We start from the raw sequence: 17,731 nt of genomic DNA, 5'->3' as shown, positions 1-17,731 counted from the left end.
TCTCTGAGTTTCCCTTTCCCCAGAATGTGAGGCCAGCCTCCAAACCATGGAGTCAACCTCCTGGTACTTATTTCTACTATTCTTGGGTGTTAGTCTCCCACTCTGTTATTCTATATACCACAGATGAGTGCAATCTTTCTATGTCTGTCTCTCTCTTTCTGACTCATTTCACTCAGCATGAAACTTTTCATGCCGATCTACTTATATGCAAAGTTCATGATTTCCTTTTTTCTAACAGCTGCATAGTATTCCATTGTATAGATGTACCAAAGTTTCCTCAACCAGTCATCCGTTCTAGGGCATTCGGGTTTTTTCCAGATTCTGGCTATTGTAAACAGTGCTGCTATGAACATATAAGTGCAGATGTCGTTTCGACTATACTTTTTTGCCTCTCTGGGATATATTCCCAGCAGTGGTATTGCTGGGTCAAATGGGAGCTCAATATCTAATTTTTTGAGAATCGTCCAGAATAATTTTATTTTTAAGATTGTATAGAACTGACAGTTTCTCTTGCTGACATGGGGAAAAATGAGAAAAATAGGTTATCTACCAACGTTTGCCAGGAAACATTTAAGTGATTGTAGATAGAACTGCCAGTGCTACTCATATGTCCATTTTTCTGTTCCTATGCCATGTTCTTGATTTAAAAAGGTACTAGACATCCCATTTGTTTAGCTTAATAAAATCCCCTGAGTGTCAAACACTATTCTTAGCTCTGAGAGATAAAAACATTAAAATGGCTTGTATCCTATACTCAACATTGGTTTCCACCTCATGGATAATACACTATCACCAATTACATAACTGTTGGTTGAATTTAGAGGCAATTGCAAGATGATGTGTTGGATGCAAACTACAAGGGACTATGATGTATGTCTATTCTGAGAGATTTTTCACTCTTAATTTCTGTACTTTTAGTTCCTGTCTCTAATAACCAACTTTGGACCACATCTCGTTTTATTTTAGCACTTGGTGATATTTCTTCTATGATGACAGGAGTTTTTCTCCCCATCTTTGGTGATAATGGATCCCCACCAAGACTGTCCAAATCCACAGATTCAGATTCAATGGATGATAATGAAAGTGAACTCTTGCATCTCATGAAATCCCCATGAGACTCCATCACAGCCTAAATTTGGCCTCATTGAAGTTGGATGTGCATGTTGGCCTCATTCACACAGCTCCAATTCCTGTCACTTGCTTAGATTCTCTTCTTTTTGGACTATATTCTTCAATTTAAAAATTATATTAAAAAGCCATGTTAATTTAAATTATCTGAGGAAACTTAGCTCTGAGGAAAAATCTAGTATTTATGTGAGTTTTTTTACTCAATTTGATATACAAAGGAAATTAATAAGCCCTAAACATGGAAGACTTTGAAAAGGCTACAGGGACAATGATGAGAAACACCTATTAAGGGTGAGCAACTGGTGGTTACTCTCCCTTTATTAAATCACACTCTGACTTCAAATTTTTTTTTTTTTTGCAAACATTATTTTTTAGACTGAATTACTTCTCTGGATAATGCACCATCTATCCAACTAAGAGTTTCACTTACTATTTCACTGGTGTCTAGTGCTTAATATATCCTAAATGAATGATTTACCTTTCACCTGAAACTATTCATTACCCCCTAAACATTTTTCATCAGTGGCATACTGTACTTACCCATTTTTCATTGCTTAGGCCAAAAATAGATAATTCTACTAATTTTTCAGAGTCTCTTACCCCTGTGCCTGGCTGTCTTCACCGGGACCACTTGGATGGAGGCGGGTTGAGTTCCCCTCCCTGCCGCGAGCAGAGCCCTGGCAGCCGAAGACCTCCAGAACCCAGCAACCGCCATGTTCAAGACCACTCTCCACACACTTGGAGGAACTTATGCATGAAGGAACCAGTAGAGGAACCTAGGTGTGTGGGACCCGGGGCTGAGATCTCCAAGCCTGCTCGGATGGGGACTGTGCCTCTTCCACCCAGATCCCCCATTTTCCAGTAGCTAGGCAGTCACACCCACAAACTGCCCCCAGCACCATGTAATCCCATCAACGGCCAAGATCCAGAGATTATAAAAACCAAGCTCCCAGAAGCATGTGGCCGCATTCTTGGCCGCACAACATCTTATAGCCTAGTTCTCCCTCTCAGAGAACCTGGCAAGCTACTGAGAGTTTCCCACCCCCACAGGAGAGCCTGGCAAGCTTCCTGTGGTGTATTCATATGCTAAAAACAGTAACGGTGATGGGTCTCATTCCCCTTACCCTGAAAGAGCCTCCAATGCAGCACCACTGGGAAGAACGAGTAAAGAGAGGCTGCTAAAATCTCAGGGCTAGGACGAATGGAGACATTACTGGGCCCGCTCAAGCAAATCAATGATCAATGGGATGACAATGATACAGTGATTAAATATGAATAGTGTTAAAAACAATTTAAATGGGAACCATCAGATCAGATTTCAAATACTCAAAACCAAACTATGTATGATCTACAAAAACCTTACTTTAACAAAAAAAATAATTAAAAGGGTGAACAAAGATAAGACATGCTAACACTGTCATCCTGTTGTCCATCAATTTGCTCGAATGGGCACCAGTAACGTCTCCATTGTGAGACTTGTTGTTACTGTTTTTGGCATATTGAATACACCACGGGTAACTTGCCAGGCTCTGCTGCGCAGGTAGGATACTCTTGGTAGCTTGCCAGGCTCTCCGAGAGGGGTGTAGGAATTGAACCCAGGTCAGTCTATTCAAAAGAAAGAAAGCTTGCTATATAGGAGAGTGGTATCTTAGACTGGAGGCCAGAATAGAGCAGGAGATGAACTGTTAATTGGGGCCAACTGATCAACTGAAACTGGACATAGAGGATGCTTTTAAGAGATGAAAATGCTTTAAAGTTGTATTGTGATAACTGTACAGCGCTATAAATTCCACAATTCATTTAAATTGCATACTTAAAATATTTTCTTCAGTATGTAAAATAAAACTAATAACAATTGAAATCATATTCTCCAGTATTTCTTATTGCACCATTAATTAATTGCAACATATAACACTATCTGAACTCAATTCTGAGTTGTCTCTACACCTCTGGGACTGTTGATCCATGATAATAAGTGATTTTTCAAAAGTTTGTGTTAGAGGAGCACTGTCTGTAGCACTGTCATAGCACTGTCATCCTGTTGCTCATCGATTTGCTCGAGCAGGCACCAGTAACGTCTCCATTGTAAGACTTGTTATTACTGTTTTTGGCATATTGAATACTCCATGGGTAGCTTGCCAGGCTCTGCGGTGCAGGCGGGGTACTTTCGTTAGCTTGCTGGGCTCTCCGAGAGGGATGGAGGAATCAAACCCGGATGGTGTTAGAGGAAAGAGATTTCAATAGAGTAGGTTGACTGGCTGATTTTAAATGGAGTTGTTTCTCTATCCAGAATAAATGCGAAGTGAGGTTATCATTTATTAAAAAAGACCTTACGCTTGTGGCTCACTGTGTTTAACTATATTTCTTTAGACTTAGTATCTAATATCCAGCCTTTCATATTCTGATCAAAAACTGGCTGCTTTGGGCTGGCATTAAACTGAAGTAAAATTTCCTCTCTTCTTGAAATCTACACTGAGTATAACTCCATTCCCTAATGTTTATATTCCTTGAAATTTTATTTAAACACTGATTTACAAAGTTGTTTATAATACAGTCGTTTCAAGAATTCAACATTCTGATACCAATCTCACCACCAGTGTGGCCTTCCTTCCACCAAGGCCCTAACTTATCCATGTAGACCCCCAACCTTCCCCTTAGTTGGCACAAAATAATTTACTTTCTATTGCTGTCACAACATATATTTCATAATGCTATTATTGATGTTAAATTCATTCATAATGGTGTCACTATTGTTACTAAATTACTGAAGTTACTGTTTGAGGATCTGCTGAGCTATTAATTGCTTGCTGAGCCTTCTGTTCTATTGTTTTGCTCATTGACATTATTGGGATTTTACACAACTTTAGCATCTAATTTTCTGGGTTCCTACTGGGCTGTCAGTACTGTGAACTTTGGAGATATATTGTCTCATGCTCCAGCAGTGTCACCAGAAAAACGTTGCAGCATAGCATCTCGAACCTAGCATGTTCAGCTCTGTTAGAGCTTTTTTTCTGAATGAGTCATGGGACCAGGTCATTTAAATGTGAGTAGAAGTGGGTGTTCATGGGTGGAGCATTGGACCCTCCAACAGGACAGGGACTTGGCCTGCCCCATCTCAGTGTCTGGATAGAATGCTCAGTGTCTGGATAGAATGCTCCAGTTATTTCTATCCAGACACTGAGCCTATCAGGTTCAGTTGTGGCTTCTCTTCCTCCATCCACTGTTTAAATGCATACTTAAAAACTTGCACACACTCACATACACACTCACATACACATTATCAATCATCTAGACAGAAATTATTAAGAACATACCATTTATTTAACAATGTTTTGATCTTGAGAGCACAACTGATAACAATTGATTAAAAGGACCCCTTCCTTCAAATTGAATAGTTGTGGACCAGTATAGAAAATAGATCAAATAATAACCATGAACCATTATGGTAGAAGTAGATGTGTAATAACCAGTCATTTCCCATTCAAATTTAACCCCTTATAATGCTGCCAGGATGGTCCTTGATACAATTCCCTGGAACTCCTAGGGCTCTTCAAAACATTATTCAAAGTCATTACCAAATTCATCTTCTTTATTTCATATGAAGAAATGAAGTCCCACAACAGGAAGAAAGAGCATGCAGCTATGGTTATCTGATTCTCTATGAATAGTTTATGTATGAAGCAATTTAAAACCCAGTCAATAATATACATAAGAGCCTTTTAGACAAAGTCACTAATACTATATATCTCTTTGTTAATTCCATGTCATCTATCACACTACTCTGTATATAAGCAGGACACAGCAATTGTATATGGAATAACAAAAATAAATTCAAGCAGATGGAAATTTCAGGGTACTGATTATGTCACCAGCTACCCTTGTCATGGACTAGTGACTTTCACTCATTCATCTAATATTAAAAACTTAATGTGTATCAGACAGGGGTTAAAGTGCTTGCCTTCATGTGCTATCTAATTTAATTCTCACATGACCCTATGTAGTGTCAGTTTTAGAGATAAAAACTTAAGATTAAGCAAAGAAAAGTGATTTGCTTCATAACAAACAACCAGAAATGAGGATGCAGTGGGATGGACTAATAATTTCATCACTGAACCAAAAAAATTTTCCTCCTGTGATGTTTTTTATTAGCCATAGAAAACAATCCAATGGGGTGAGTTCATTTTTTGCTTGTTTTTGTTATGTTTGGGGGTCACAGCCAGTAATGCTCAGGACTATGCCTGGCTCTGCACCAAGGGATAACTTCTGGTGGGGCCCCGTGAACCATATACCATGCCAGGGATCAATCCAGAGTATTGGCTGTGTGGGAAAACAGCAACCTATGCATTTGTATCATTGCTCCAGCTTCAAGCGGTTAGTTCTTGTCTGGACTCACCAACTTTTAGGGTGAATTGAAATAGGACACAACATAGAAGCTCTTTGTTTTTTTTGTTTTTGTTGTTTTTTGTTTGCTTTTTTGTGTTACACCCAGAAATACTCAGGGGTTACTCCTGGCTTTGCACTCAGGAAATACTCCTGGCGGTGCTTGGGGAACTATGTGGGATGCTTGGATCTGCCTCGAGCAAGGCAAATGCCCTACCCACTGTACTATTGCTCCACCCCCCATAAAAGCACTTTGAACCTTAGAAATTCTGATAAGTAGGCTAAATAACTTCTTTATCATTTTTTTCTAGGAGGAGGAAAGATGAAAAGAAGTTGTAAAGCAACAAATCACTCATTCCTAGGACAAACTTGGCAGGTTCACCAGTCAGCCTGCTTCAGAGGTGACAGCCCAAGCATACTGAAAAAAAAAAAAAACAGGTGTGGTAGGACAGTTGGAACTTGCAGACCCAAAGAGAATACAATAGATAGTAAATATGGATGTAAAATTACTGCTGATGATGATTGTAGGGAATGTTAGAAGTTAATAAACTCAGGCATAACTTGCTAGATCTTACTAACGCAGTAGTTTCCAAGTATAGTCAGTAGTTTCCAAGTGTAGGCCAGCAGCAAAAGCATTTCCTTGGAAAAATTAGGAATGTGAATTCATAGGTTCTACTCCAGATCTACTGACTTTGAAGATGGAATCCAGCAATAAATTTAAGTTTAGATAGACCTTTAAGTGGGGTTCAATGCAAGTTCATGTTTGCTTAATCACTGCGCTGCTTTGAATGTAGGGATATCAAATGGGGCTGTGTAGGATGAATGATTATAGCATGGGCATGGTGAGAAATTCACTACTATCGAGGAAGACTATGAAAGGATTACATTTGTTAGAATAAGGAGTGCTCTTGGAATCTATTTGAGATGCCAGTGATACATCATCTAGAAAAATACGTAGCTGAAACTCAGTGGGAAGAGCAGAGCTCTTCACGTTGATTTTAAATCCTGAACACAAGATAAATTCACCTTAGAGGTTCTCTTAGATTACTCCAAATAGGTGCTTAGCAAATGTCATCACATTTTTTAGAAAGGAACCATCTTTTTCTGCCTAGTCTAGTCTGCTGAGCACATTGCTAAATACCAAGTGCTCTACAATATATTTTTTTTCATCTGGCAACAGCTACTATCAGAAATGGAGGTTTCTTACAGCACACCTTAAGACTTCCTTATAGTTTATCATCAAATATAAACTTCTTTTATTCTCTCTCCTGTGGTAAGTAATATTTAGCTTAATTTGCCCGATCTTAAGTTCCAGACCCTGGCTATCTTGTAACATCTTGCTATTGAATGAGCCCTGAGGTTGATAGAGAAGAATACTAAAGCTGCCTCAACAATGACTGAAAGACAGAGAGAGAAAGGGAGAGAGGGAGGGAGGGAGGGAGGGAGGGAGAGAGGAAGGAGGGATATGGGAAGGAGTGAAGGAAATGAGGGAGGGAGGGAGGGAGGGAGAGAGGGAAGAAGGGAGGGAGGGAGGCAAGGAGGGAAGAAGGGAAGGAGGGAGGTAAGGAAGAAAGGAAGGAAGGAAGGAAGGAAGGAAGGAGGGAGGGAGGGAGGGAGGGAGGGAGGGAGGAAAGGAAGGAAGGAAGGAAGGAAGGAAGGAAGGAAGGAAGGAAGGAAGGAAGGAAGGAAGGAAGGAAGGAAGGAAGGAAGGAAGGAAGGAAGGAGATAATGTAAAATTTTATATGAAGTAGAATTTTCCTGTGGAGGACACAAAGGTAAGAGATTCATCTGAACTGGGGAATTTGAGACTGTTTAGGAAAAGAGGTAGCATTTCTTCAGAGCCTACCTGGAAAATGAATAAGACTTAAAGATTTAGATTATGGGAAACTGCAGCCAAGAATAAGGGATAAGCATTGACAGTCTTGGAAGAATGGAAGTACAGTGAGGAAGTTTTATGTGGTTAAAGTGCAGATACTCAAATTTACTTGTTCTATCACCTCCTTTTCAGAAAAAAAAATTACATGGCATCCCTCCCAAACTTTTTTAAGCAAACAAACAGAAAGTCCCTCCCAATTCCACTCTACTACCACCACCACTCCCTGCATCATTGTAGCATCTCCCCAGGATATTACATATTTTAGGAAATATTTGGTTAAAGAACAGAGTAAATAGATATGAGTAGTAGCAGAATAGATTGGAGAAGTCTCAGGCCAGACTTGAGAAAAGGGGAAAAGGTATGAATGCTATGGCAACAATTATAAGCAATATAAATTTAATTTTACATTGAGACCCAATGTATATATCTAAGAAATATAAAACCCAAACAGATGTTTTTCCCCAAAAATTGTCTACCATTTATCATGAAATGCATGCTGATGTTTTAATAATTTAAACTTTTAAAAGTGTTTTTTCAAGGGCTAGGGAGATAGCTCAAAGGCCTGTGGGGCATGCAAAGCAGGTTCCAAGACACAGGTTCCATCCCAGACACTGCATGGTATTCCAAACCCTACCAAGGAGAGATCACAAAGCACTAAACTGAAAGAAGCCCCTGAATACCACTGAGCATGGCTCCAACCCCCATAAAATGTAAAAGTTTTAGACTGCTAGTAGTAACTGATGGATTTATTTCTTTTTTCACAAAATTCTGCTACAGGTAATGTAAAGTTAATGAAGAAGTTTTAGGAGCAACATAATAGCACCATTTATTAGGAAGGAAGTTCCAAAAAAAAGGAAGGAAGTTCCACAGCAACAAGAATGGCATTAAAGATAGGAGATAGAAGTGAACAAGGGGAAGAAAATAAATGGACACATTACAGATAGACAAAGTAGTCACGAGGAAAGCCTAAAATGGAGTAGTAAATGTGGTGGTGGAAAATGTGTTATGGATTTTTGCCCAATGTTGAAGATGAAAACAGGAGGAATTGCTAAGTATTTATAGGTATTTATAAAAAATAAATCATAATTGATATTCAGGTAAAAACTGAGGTAACTTTGCAGAGAATAATGAAATTAAGCCAGAGGCTTGGAAGGAGGAGTTGGTTTTGTGTATAAAAAGTTTTATGAATTGGCTAAACTGAGCTGTCGATGAAACAACCGTGTACACAAACCACATAAACTATGGGATGCACAGGGCTGAATCATGGAAGGGAGGGAGAAATATTGGGGTTTTAGAAATAAAATTTGGAATCACAAGAACTTTGGAGGTCACCTAGGAAGAACAAAGAGAAAGGGAGACTCTGGAGAGAAACACAGTATCTAGTTCTGAATGAAGTTTTCCATTCTTATGTGAAGAAATCTCATTTTGTGAGGATAGGCTTCTAGATATGTACAATATATGTGTATGGGTAACATGAATACATTAAGAATTATCAGTGGATAATTTCTAGTGGTAGCTATAATACAGCAGCAGTGGAAGGGTGGAGTGCCAGGTGGAATTTCGTTGTTTAGTTTCAATCTTGCCCAATCTATTTCATTCAAAATAGATAATTGGATTGCTAGGGCTGGGAGATAACAGCAGACAAAAAGAAGCCTTATATGCTCAGGTGTACTACAAGACCAGGTAGAGCTTAAAGTCCTGGGAAGATAGCCAAGTACAGGCAGGGCGCATAGGCCCAGACAGCTGATAGAATATAGGCAGAGCTTATACACCTAGGCAGGCTGCAGAATCAGACAGGACTTGATGCCCAGGCAGGAAGCAGGATCAGGGAGGGGCTTGCATGCCCATGCAGTGACAAAGTACAGGACACAGGAGTCCCACCCATACACATGTGGCAGTGGCTGAAGACTAAGAAAGCTGGGAAAGGAACTGCTGTGGTACACTTTGAGAGAGGTCCAGAGACAGGTCCTTAGCACAGAAGTCTCATCTGTGTCCATTGTGGCCATGGCAGGAAATACAGGACAACAGAGAACCATTGGGACATAGTCCAAGAAAGTCCTATTGTTAGTTACTGGGCACATGAGTCTCTCCCACATGCACCATGGCATTGGCCATAGATTAGAAAAGTCAATTGGACAGAAACTACTGGGTTACAGTTTGAGAGAGGGCCAGTAATTGGTATTAAGCACTTGGGTCTCATACATATGTACCATGGCCAGAGGCTAGGAAAGTGTACACTGGATGGTATAAGAATAGGATCATATTGGTATAGGATGGTATAGGGACAAGAATGGTGTAGGGAATGGTATAAGGAAGTTATAGGGTTGGAATAGGGACAAGAATGGGTCATCACACATTGGAGGTGGGCAGACCATGAGGGATGGTACTAGAAAGTCATACATGGGACCAGGCATCATGAGACAGAATGAGTGAAAGAGGCCTGATTATGGGAGGAACCCAGACCCATATCTTGAACTGTACAATAAAGTCTAACTTCTTAAACTTCCAAGTTTTGTATGCAATACAAAATTGGTCATCATACAATTCTCAAGAGCCTACCAGCACTTTTACACCAATAGCTACACTCACTTTTTCTGCTCCATGGCCTCTTCTCTATTTCCCTCTCTTCCATATTCCTTCTTTTGTTCTACTCTTGTCTTCCCTTTCCCAGATATAAACACAATCCTTCATCATCATATGAAAATTGTAAGGAAAATCGACAGGAAAAACAGATCATTGTGGGGTTTGGGAAATCAAGTCTGAACTTAGTATTGAAGTGTGGTTTGGTGGGGAGGAAAGACAGCTAAATAGGTGGTCAGTCATAAGTCAAGAATTTTCTTTTATGTGAAATAATCTATTTCCATTTCAAACTCTGCCTTGTGACATATGAGTACTGATAAATGTGTGTCTTTATGGACTGTGTGTCTTTCTGGGCTTCTGTTGAATTCTATTAGGTCTTATGTAATAATCCATCATCACAGTTCATATTGGAGGTAAGTTATTAATTTTTAACAGAAATAAGCTCCACTAAGTATGACTTTATGGAATTTAGGATATGAGTCGAAAGATAATAGTGATTAATACAATTATAAGTATTCATTGATATGCATATACCATGTGAATTTAAGAATGCATTGTCTTCCTTACTTGACTGTATGACTGTGCATAACTTGCCTAACCTCTTTGAGACTCAGTACTATTATCTAAAAAGTAGAGATAATAAACCTTATCACAGATTTTCATTACAAACATTAATATTAAATCATGCAATAAGTATGAAACTGAACTGAAGAAATAAAACAGCAGATAAAGTTCCTGCTTTGCAGCAGATGATCCAGGTTCAACCCAATATGGTCGTCCAAGCACAGCCAAGAGTGATCACTGAGAGCAGAGAAAGGAATATGTCCTGACCACCATCAGATGTGGCCAAAAACAAACTAAAGAACAAGCTTGAAATTGGCAGGTTAGTTCCTTTGCCCAGGGTTTTTTCTCCTTTGCTTTTCTCCACCTCTCATCTGTTTACCTGTCCATAGGTCAATATCAAATACATATTTGAGGTTCTTTTTAAATTCTTAGACCAAGCAATTTGGCTATGTGTGCAACTGTACAGTTTTGAAAATCAGGCATATTTAAACAACTTTTGGTGTATATACATCTTGAATTGTTATATCTACTCGGTGGATTATCCTTTTACATGATGCAGTGCCACTCTCTATCCTTCAGAATGTCCTATGGAGTGCATTTCTTGTAGACAGCATATAGATATCTTACAGCTTTTAAACCCACTTTTTAATTGGTGTCCTTGGATCATTTATATTTAATTGTTGATATGGTAAGTTCAGTCTGCATTTTATTGGGGGTTTATACTTGACCACACCCTGGAGGTACTCAGGGCTTACTCCTGGCTCTATGTTCAGGTATCACTTCTTGTAAAGCTCAGGGGACAATATGTGTTACCAAGGATCGAATCTGGGTCAACTGCATGCAAGGAAAGTGCGCTACCTTCTGTACTACTGTTTCTGCCCCTGAATTTTTTTGTTATTATCACCTGTTTGTTCTGTTTTCAACTTCTTATATCTTGCATTCTGTGGATGTCATATCTATTTTAATCATATTTTATCTATAATGTTTTTATGTGTATCTCTCTGTGTAGTGTTTTAATGTTTGCTTTTAGTATACATACATATATAGTTTTTCAGTGTTCTGATGCAATCCCTTTATCAGTTCAAGTGAAACATAGAAAACTTTTATTGTTCATCCCTTTACACTCCTGAGTATAATATAAATGTCTTTAACAAGTCATCTTTGTTCAATGAGAGAGTATTATGAGATATTGTAGTGCTAGGGATCAATCTCAAGGCCTCATATGTGCAAGTTCTCTACTAGCTACATCCCCAGTCTGTTTGATAAAATTTTGATTCAACCATAACACAGAAGTACAACAACTGAAATAGACAACTAAATACAATTATTGTATTTACCCATGTTTTTGTTTTTGTGTTCACTATTTTAATATCTGTTCAATGACTTTCTTTAGTTACACTTAAAGGCCAGACCTGTAACTGATACAATCCCTGTTTCCTTTCATCTGAGAATGCCCTACTATCTCTTTATTTAATTCTGGACATAAGATTTTGAGATGAGGATTCTTTTCCTCCAGTATTTGGAAAAAAACTGTACCACTTTCCTCTAGGGCCTTGTAAATTTTTTAAATGAGAAATATGCTGCCATTCTATTTTCTCCCTGAAGGTATAAGTAAAATATTTCTCTCTGGTTGCCTTCTAGAACTTTTCTTCACCTTTTGTTTTCAGAAGGTTGACTGTTACATACTTTCTATGAATCTCTTGGTATTTATTGTGAGGGTACTTGTTTACTTTCTTAAATCTGAAGGTTTATGTTCTTTGCTCGGTATAGAATATTTCAGTTATTACTTTAAGTGCTATTTAGTTCTGCCCTGTTCATCTGTTTTTTGAGATTCTGCTGCTATTAGATTATTTGCTATTATAACATGGGCTCTATTAAATTCCTCATTCCTATTTTCCTATCTTTCTTTTTTTATTAATTTAATTTCTATCTGTTGTTCAGACATGAGATTTGTGTTCAAGTTGATTCTTTTCTCGGTTTCCTCCAACTTGCTGTTAGTTTTATACACTAATTTTCAAGATTTTTTTGGCAACTATATTTTTCAGCTTTCAAATTTCCATTTAATTCTTTTTGTCCTATAATTACTTGTGGGCACTTTCTATGTATATTATGAGAGATATTATTTTATGTTTTTCTTTGATAGAAACATTATTCTGAGAGCTGCATTAAAATCCTTATAATTCTAACATTGCATCATCTCACTGATAACCTCTTTTCACTTTCTATTGTTCTTTAAGCTGATACTTCAGTATGTCAAATAAATTTATTTCTTCATCTGGATATCACCGATAGCACAGCAGGTAGGGCATTTGCCTTGCACGTGGATGACCCAGGTTCGATTCCTCCACCCCTCTCAGAGAGCCTGGCAAGCTACCGAGAGTATTCTGCCTGCACGGCAGAGCCTGGCAAGCTACTCGTGGCATATTCGATATGCCAAAAACAGTAACAACAAGTCTCACAATGGAGATGTTACTGGTGCCGCTCGAGCAAATTGATGAGCAACGGGATGACAGTAACAATGACAGTGACAGTGACATCTGGATATATTTTATTTCTTGTTTTTGCAGGGATTGAAGTGATAGTACAATGGGTAGACTGCTTGTTTTGCATGTCACTGACCAAAATTTGATCCCTTGAACCTCTTAAGATCCCCATAACCTGCTATAACTGAGTTCTAAGTATAGGGACAGGAGTAAGGCCTGTGGTCACCAGGTGTGGCCCAAACATCTTAAAATGAATGCTTTTGTGGTAGCTTTCCTTTGACATATTTCTTTTCAAGAAAGGGGAACAACAAAAGTCGAACTTCTCCACTGGTCTCTGGATGGCTGACATGTCAAAAAACTCATTGCTTCTTCTGTTTGGGGTAGAAATTCAGCTTCCTTTCTTATTAAATATTTTTTGGATTTTGGACCACACCTGGTCTTTTCCTGGCTCTGGGCTCAGGAGTGATTCTTGGTTGTTGTGCTTGAGGAACCATATGCGGTATGAGGATTTGAACCAGGGTTAGCCATATTGTCTCCTATATTGTCTCTTCTGCCCCTCAGCCTCCTGTTCAACTCTCAGATGACCCCAATCTACTCGTAGAGGTAGAAATGCCTGATTTACCATTGGTGAAGGTAGCTGTAATGGCTCTCCAGGTGTTATCTACTGGGAGGGGTCACTTTTCCTCACTCTGAACTGTTCTATTTTTTCCTGTGGTATGGCTAGAGTTCCTTTACAGTTTGAAAAAAATCAAAGTCTCTCCATTTGCAGATCTAAGCTTCTTATTAACTTCATTCTTATTACAATTAACTTTTTCCTAAACCAAAGTACCTCAGTTCCTAACTACTTAGCTTTTTCAGAGTGTGAAGAGTAAGAACTCTGAATGCTGACTGCTTGGATTCCTGTCAAAATCTGGAATTTTTAAGTTGCTTGGTTCTAGAAAAAACACTTTAATATTCTGAGCCTCTGAGTCCCCATTTTCCGAGTTGTAAAGGAGGTATAGGAAACTCAAAACTCCTGCTGAATTGAGTAAAAGTAGGTCAAAGTGGCATACAGGAGCCCCAATAAATAATACAATAATTCTTTTTCTTTTAACCCCCTATACATGAAATGCAATGTATATAAGTGAGGAAAAAAATTAAAGTAATTTTTCATTACCACCAAGTGTGTGTCTATCCCCAGCACAGAACAAGGGTTAAATAGGTGTAAAAATTGTTTTGTTTTGTGTTGGGGCTTCACTTGGCTCACTTCTGGCTCTAAGCTCAATCATACTCCTGATGAGCTCCAGGATGGGGTTCCAGGATCAAACACGGGTAGGCTGCATGCAAGGCAAGCAAGCACCTGCCCTCTGTACTCCTGCTCTGCCCATCATTGGTCAGAGTTCTCTTTCTCTCTCTCTTCTTTCTCTCTCTTTGTTTTTGGGCCACACCTGGCTGTTCTCAGGGGAACAGCACCAAGGCAAACACCTTACCAGCTTACCATTCCTTGGCTCCTCAAGGTTTTATTTCTTAAAGAGACACACGTTATTAAAAAGGAAAAAGAAAAAAAACATACACACACACACCTTTTTTTCCTGGAGAACAAACAAAAAAGTAGGTAGCTTGACTTAGACCACCAACAGAATGAGGGTGGAAGCCAGGAGAAGGAGCTCTGGAAGACGTGAAAAAGGTCCAGTGTTGTCTACACAGTTCATTTGCCCCACTATTGTATTTTGAGCAAGGGCTACATGATATAACCCTAGCAGCTCCCTAACAGAAAATGTCGGGGTTGGGGCAACTCCCTCCTTGTAGACTTGCTCTTTACCTCCTTGGTCTCAGAGCTGTAGGCAGGGCTGTGTAAGGATTTCACTATAGGTTTGATAAATACCCCCCCCCCCAGTTTCCAGTGCTCCCATACTCCTTCCAAGAACACCCGGGAGGAGATGAAGAAAGTTAGATAAAAAGAAAATACAAAGGAGATAACGGTATTTCTCCACACACTTCCCCACCCTTCAGCAGTTTAGCAACAGCCTTCAGCCCTGACACACCCGACCTATTCAATGGTTGGTTTCAATAGATTGAAAAAATAACCTAGCTTCTAAGTAGCAAGAAGAGAAGTACACTTAAAGTGAAAAGGCATCTAAAAAATTAATGGGTCCAAGAATGTAGTTTCTTAACTTGCACACAAAGAATGACGTTGCTTTGAAACCAACACTCTCCCTACTCCCTCCCCCAACAATCCCTCTGTGTCTCCAGGTTTTCGCAGCATCAGGAATACGATCTCTAGGTCAATCTGACAATTCCTCTCTCATTACTAGTCTAAATTCTGACTCCAAGCTCCTTTTCTCCCACCCTGGAATTCCGCAGTGAAAGGACCCCTTCCCCGCCCCCCACTTCGCAAGTGTTCCAACAATAGATACTTTCCCATAGTTAACTCTGCCCACCCTCTCCCACTGCAACGGATTTGGCTACAGGGAGGAGCGCGGAGAGGACGATCGCTTCCAGGGGGATTGAGAGTGTTGCAATGTTCCACTTACCTGATTTCTTTAATGCTTTCCAATTTGCACATGATTTCTTGCTCATCAGCCATGGCTTTCACTGAATTTCAGGTCCGGAGAAAAGCACTAATAAGCAAGCCCAGGGATACAATAGACACAATGTAGCCACCTCCTCCCCGCTTGGGTGTCTGAGCCTGTGCGGTAGGGTCCCTGACAAGGCTTGGGAACTGTAGTCCACATCTCCTTGGCTAGCTAGGCAGTCCAGAGGCTAGAAGGACTACAACTCCCAGAAGGCCAAGCAAGACATGCTTGTTTCTCTTCTCGCAACCGTGTTTTAACTCATTTCTTTCCAAATCATTTGGTTAAAGATTGTAACAAGTGCAAGGGAATAGTGATTTCTTCTCATATGTGTGCACAAAAACAGAGTGTGTGGGAATACTCCAGAAGGAAAGATAAGCGCCATACTGACAGGCCTGGAGAGGGAAGGTTCTCAAAACTACCCAGTCACTAATCAGTGAACACCTAGATGCTGGAGTGAAACTCTATCCTGGAATTTGCTTTTGAGATCTGAAATGGTCCTGTAGGCTAGTGGCTTTGAAATTCAGATAGATGTTTGGTCGGGTTAGTGAAGAGGAGGGAGGGGATAAAACCTGAGAGGTGGTGGGAGGTGGGAATGATCTCCTTCCTTCCAGTCCTTTAGCCATTCTACAAACAGTTCTAAGCTCAGATTTTACCAGTCAAGGAAGTTGAGACTCATGGAACCACCAAGTGAGGCAAAGACAACAAAAAGCAAATACTTTCATTTGTGGAAGAAAAGAGATTAAAAGGTAACCCACTATTAATTGTTCTGTAAACGATCATAATATAGAAATGAATAAGATATAGCCTGAACAGAGAATACATTAATAGGTCTAAAAGGTGGCTGGAATTTTTCAGTCCTTTGTGTTGTATGGACTCTCCAGTACAGGACAAACCATATAGGAAGGACAGTACAAGATAGCTGGAGCATAAGATTCATATACGAACTGTGGATATTGGAAAGAAAAACAGGAGGTGTGTCTAGAAAAGGTTGTAGCCAAATTGTGAAGGAATTTGGACTTAATCCTATAGGCAGATTCATCCAATGCACTTATTAAGTGCTTACTGTGTGTAAAATAATGCCAAGTTATTTTATGTTTCAAAGCATGAGTGTTGGTGATATTATAGAGGTAATTCTACTGTTTTTCTCTTTTCTTTTTTCTTTTTTGCTTTTTGGCTCATACCTGGCACAGGGGAACCCCCTTAGAGGTGATTCTAGAGGAGGCAAAACATTTAGTCCTAAAGGTTACTCAGATATAAATTCATGGATTTTTAAAAAAAAATTAAAGTGAATCTATCTTCCTCTGTCTGTCTCTTTCTGCTGTCTCTGTTTCCAAAATTAAACTCATTTATTCCATAAGCCTATTGATTCTTTGCCACCATCCACTTGTTAGAATCTTTACCTCTATACTATATACTAGACACATTCTGTTCATGTGTCTAGTAATAGACTAGATGTGAGTTTTATCAATTTGAATTGAATAGATTAGTTGTTTTAGAATTCTACCCTCAAAATAATCTGAAAAACACGGTTATTTAAGTCCTATTTCACAGATGAGGAAACAGGCCAAGAAAGGCAATAGAAAGATGAAAGGCCAAGAAAGGCAATAGAAAGATGAGGAAGCAGGCCAAGAAAAGCAAAAGAAAGGCAATCACCCAGCCTTTCTGACATATAAATAGGACTTCTTAAGGACTTTGTACTCAATGGCCCCGCATGACCTGTCTTAAGCTACTATTACCTCCATAAAATCTAAATGCCTCAGTTACTTTAATATTGAGATGGTGCACAAGAGGTTCAAGTATGTCCCATGCTCCAGATCTATGAACGTTAATGTAAGATGACAGTTAATCCGGAAAATGGATCTTTGGAGCACCTGGAATTTGAAAGCTCCTTTCTATTTGTAACAAACTTTGGGTCCAACTCAGAAATTCTTCCATAAGCCTCATCCTCTTTAATAATAATTTAATAATTATTGACCTCTTTAATAATTATTATTACCTATCTCTGACTAATTATAAAACATTTGTCTAGCAATGAGAACTGTCAGAATTTTCCTTATTGCTAAGCAACAGTTAAGAAAGGAAGGACATATCTGATGGGTAGTCTTGAAATGTGAGTTACTAGCAAGTGGGAAGCCAGTCTTTTACTTGTTTACATAATACTGAAA

The 17,731-nt window shown here is 39.2% G+C and overlaps 1 protein-coding gene across 2 annotated transcripts in view; it reads right to left on the bottom strand.

The window, feature by feature from the left end:
- The window catches only part of ZC4H2 (zinc finger C4H2-type containing), a 45,585-nt gene extending 29,927 nt beyond the window's left edge, over positions 1–15,658 (bottom strand). For both annotated transcript variants that reach the window (XM_055120370.1, XM_055120371.1), the window contains exon 1: positions 15,525–15,658. In XM_055120370.1, coding sequence (XP_054976345.1) covers positions 15,525–15,577 — 53 coding nt within the window. In that variant the 5' untranslated portion in view covers positions 15,578–15,658. The remainder of the gene's footprint in view (positions 1–15,524) is intronic.
- Between the last annotated feature and the right edge of the window lie 2,073 nt (positions 15,659–17,731).

This window comes from Sorex araneus, chromosome X, assembly GCF_027595985.1.
Source record: "Sorex araneus isolate mSorAra2 chromosome X, mSorAra2.pri, whole genome shotgun sequence".
NCBI classification, from domain to species: domain Eukaryota; kingdom Metazoa; phylum Chordata; class Mammalia; order Eulipotyphla; family Soricidae; genus Sorex; species Sorex araneus.
This window is presented reverse-complemented; position numbering and strand designations above follow the sequence as displayed.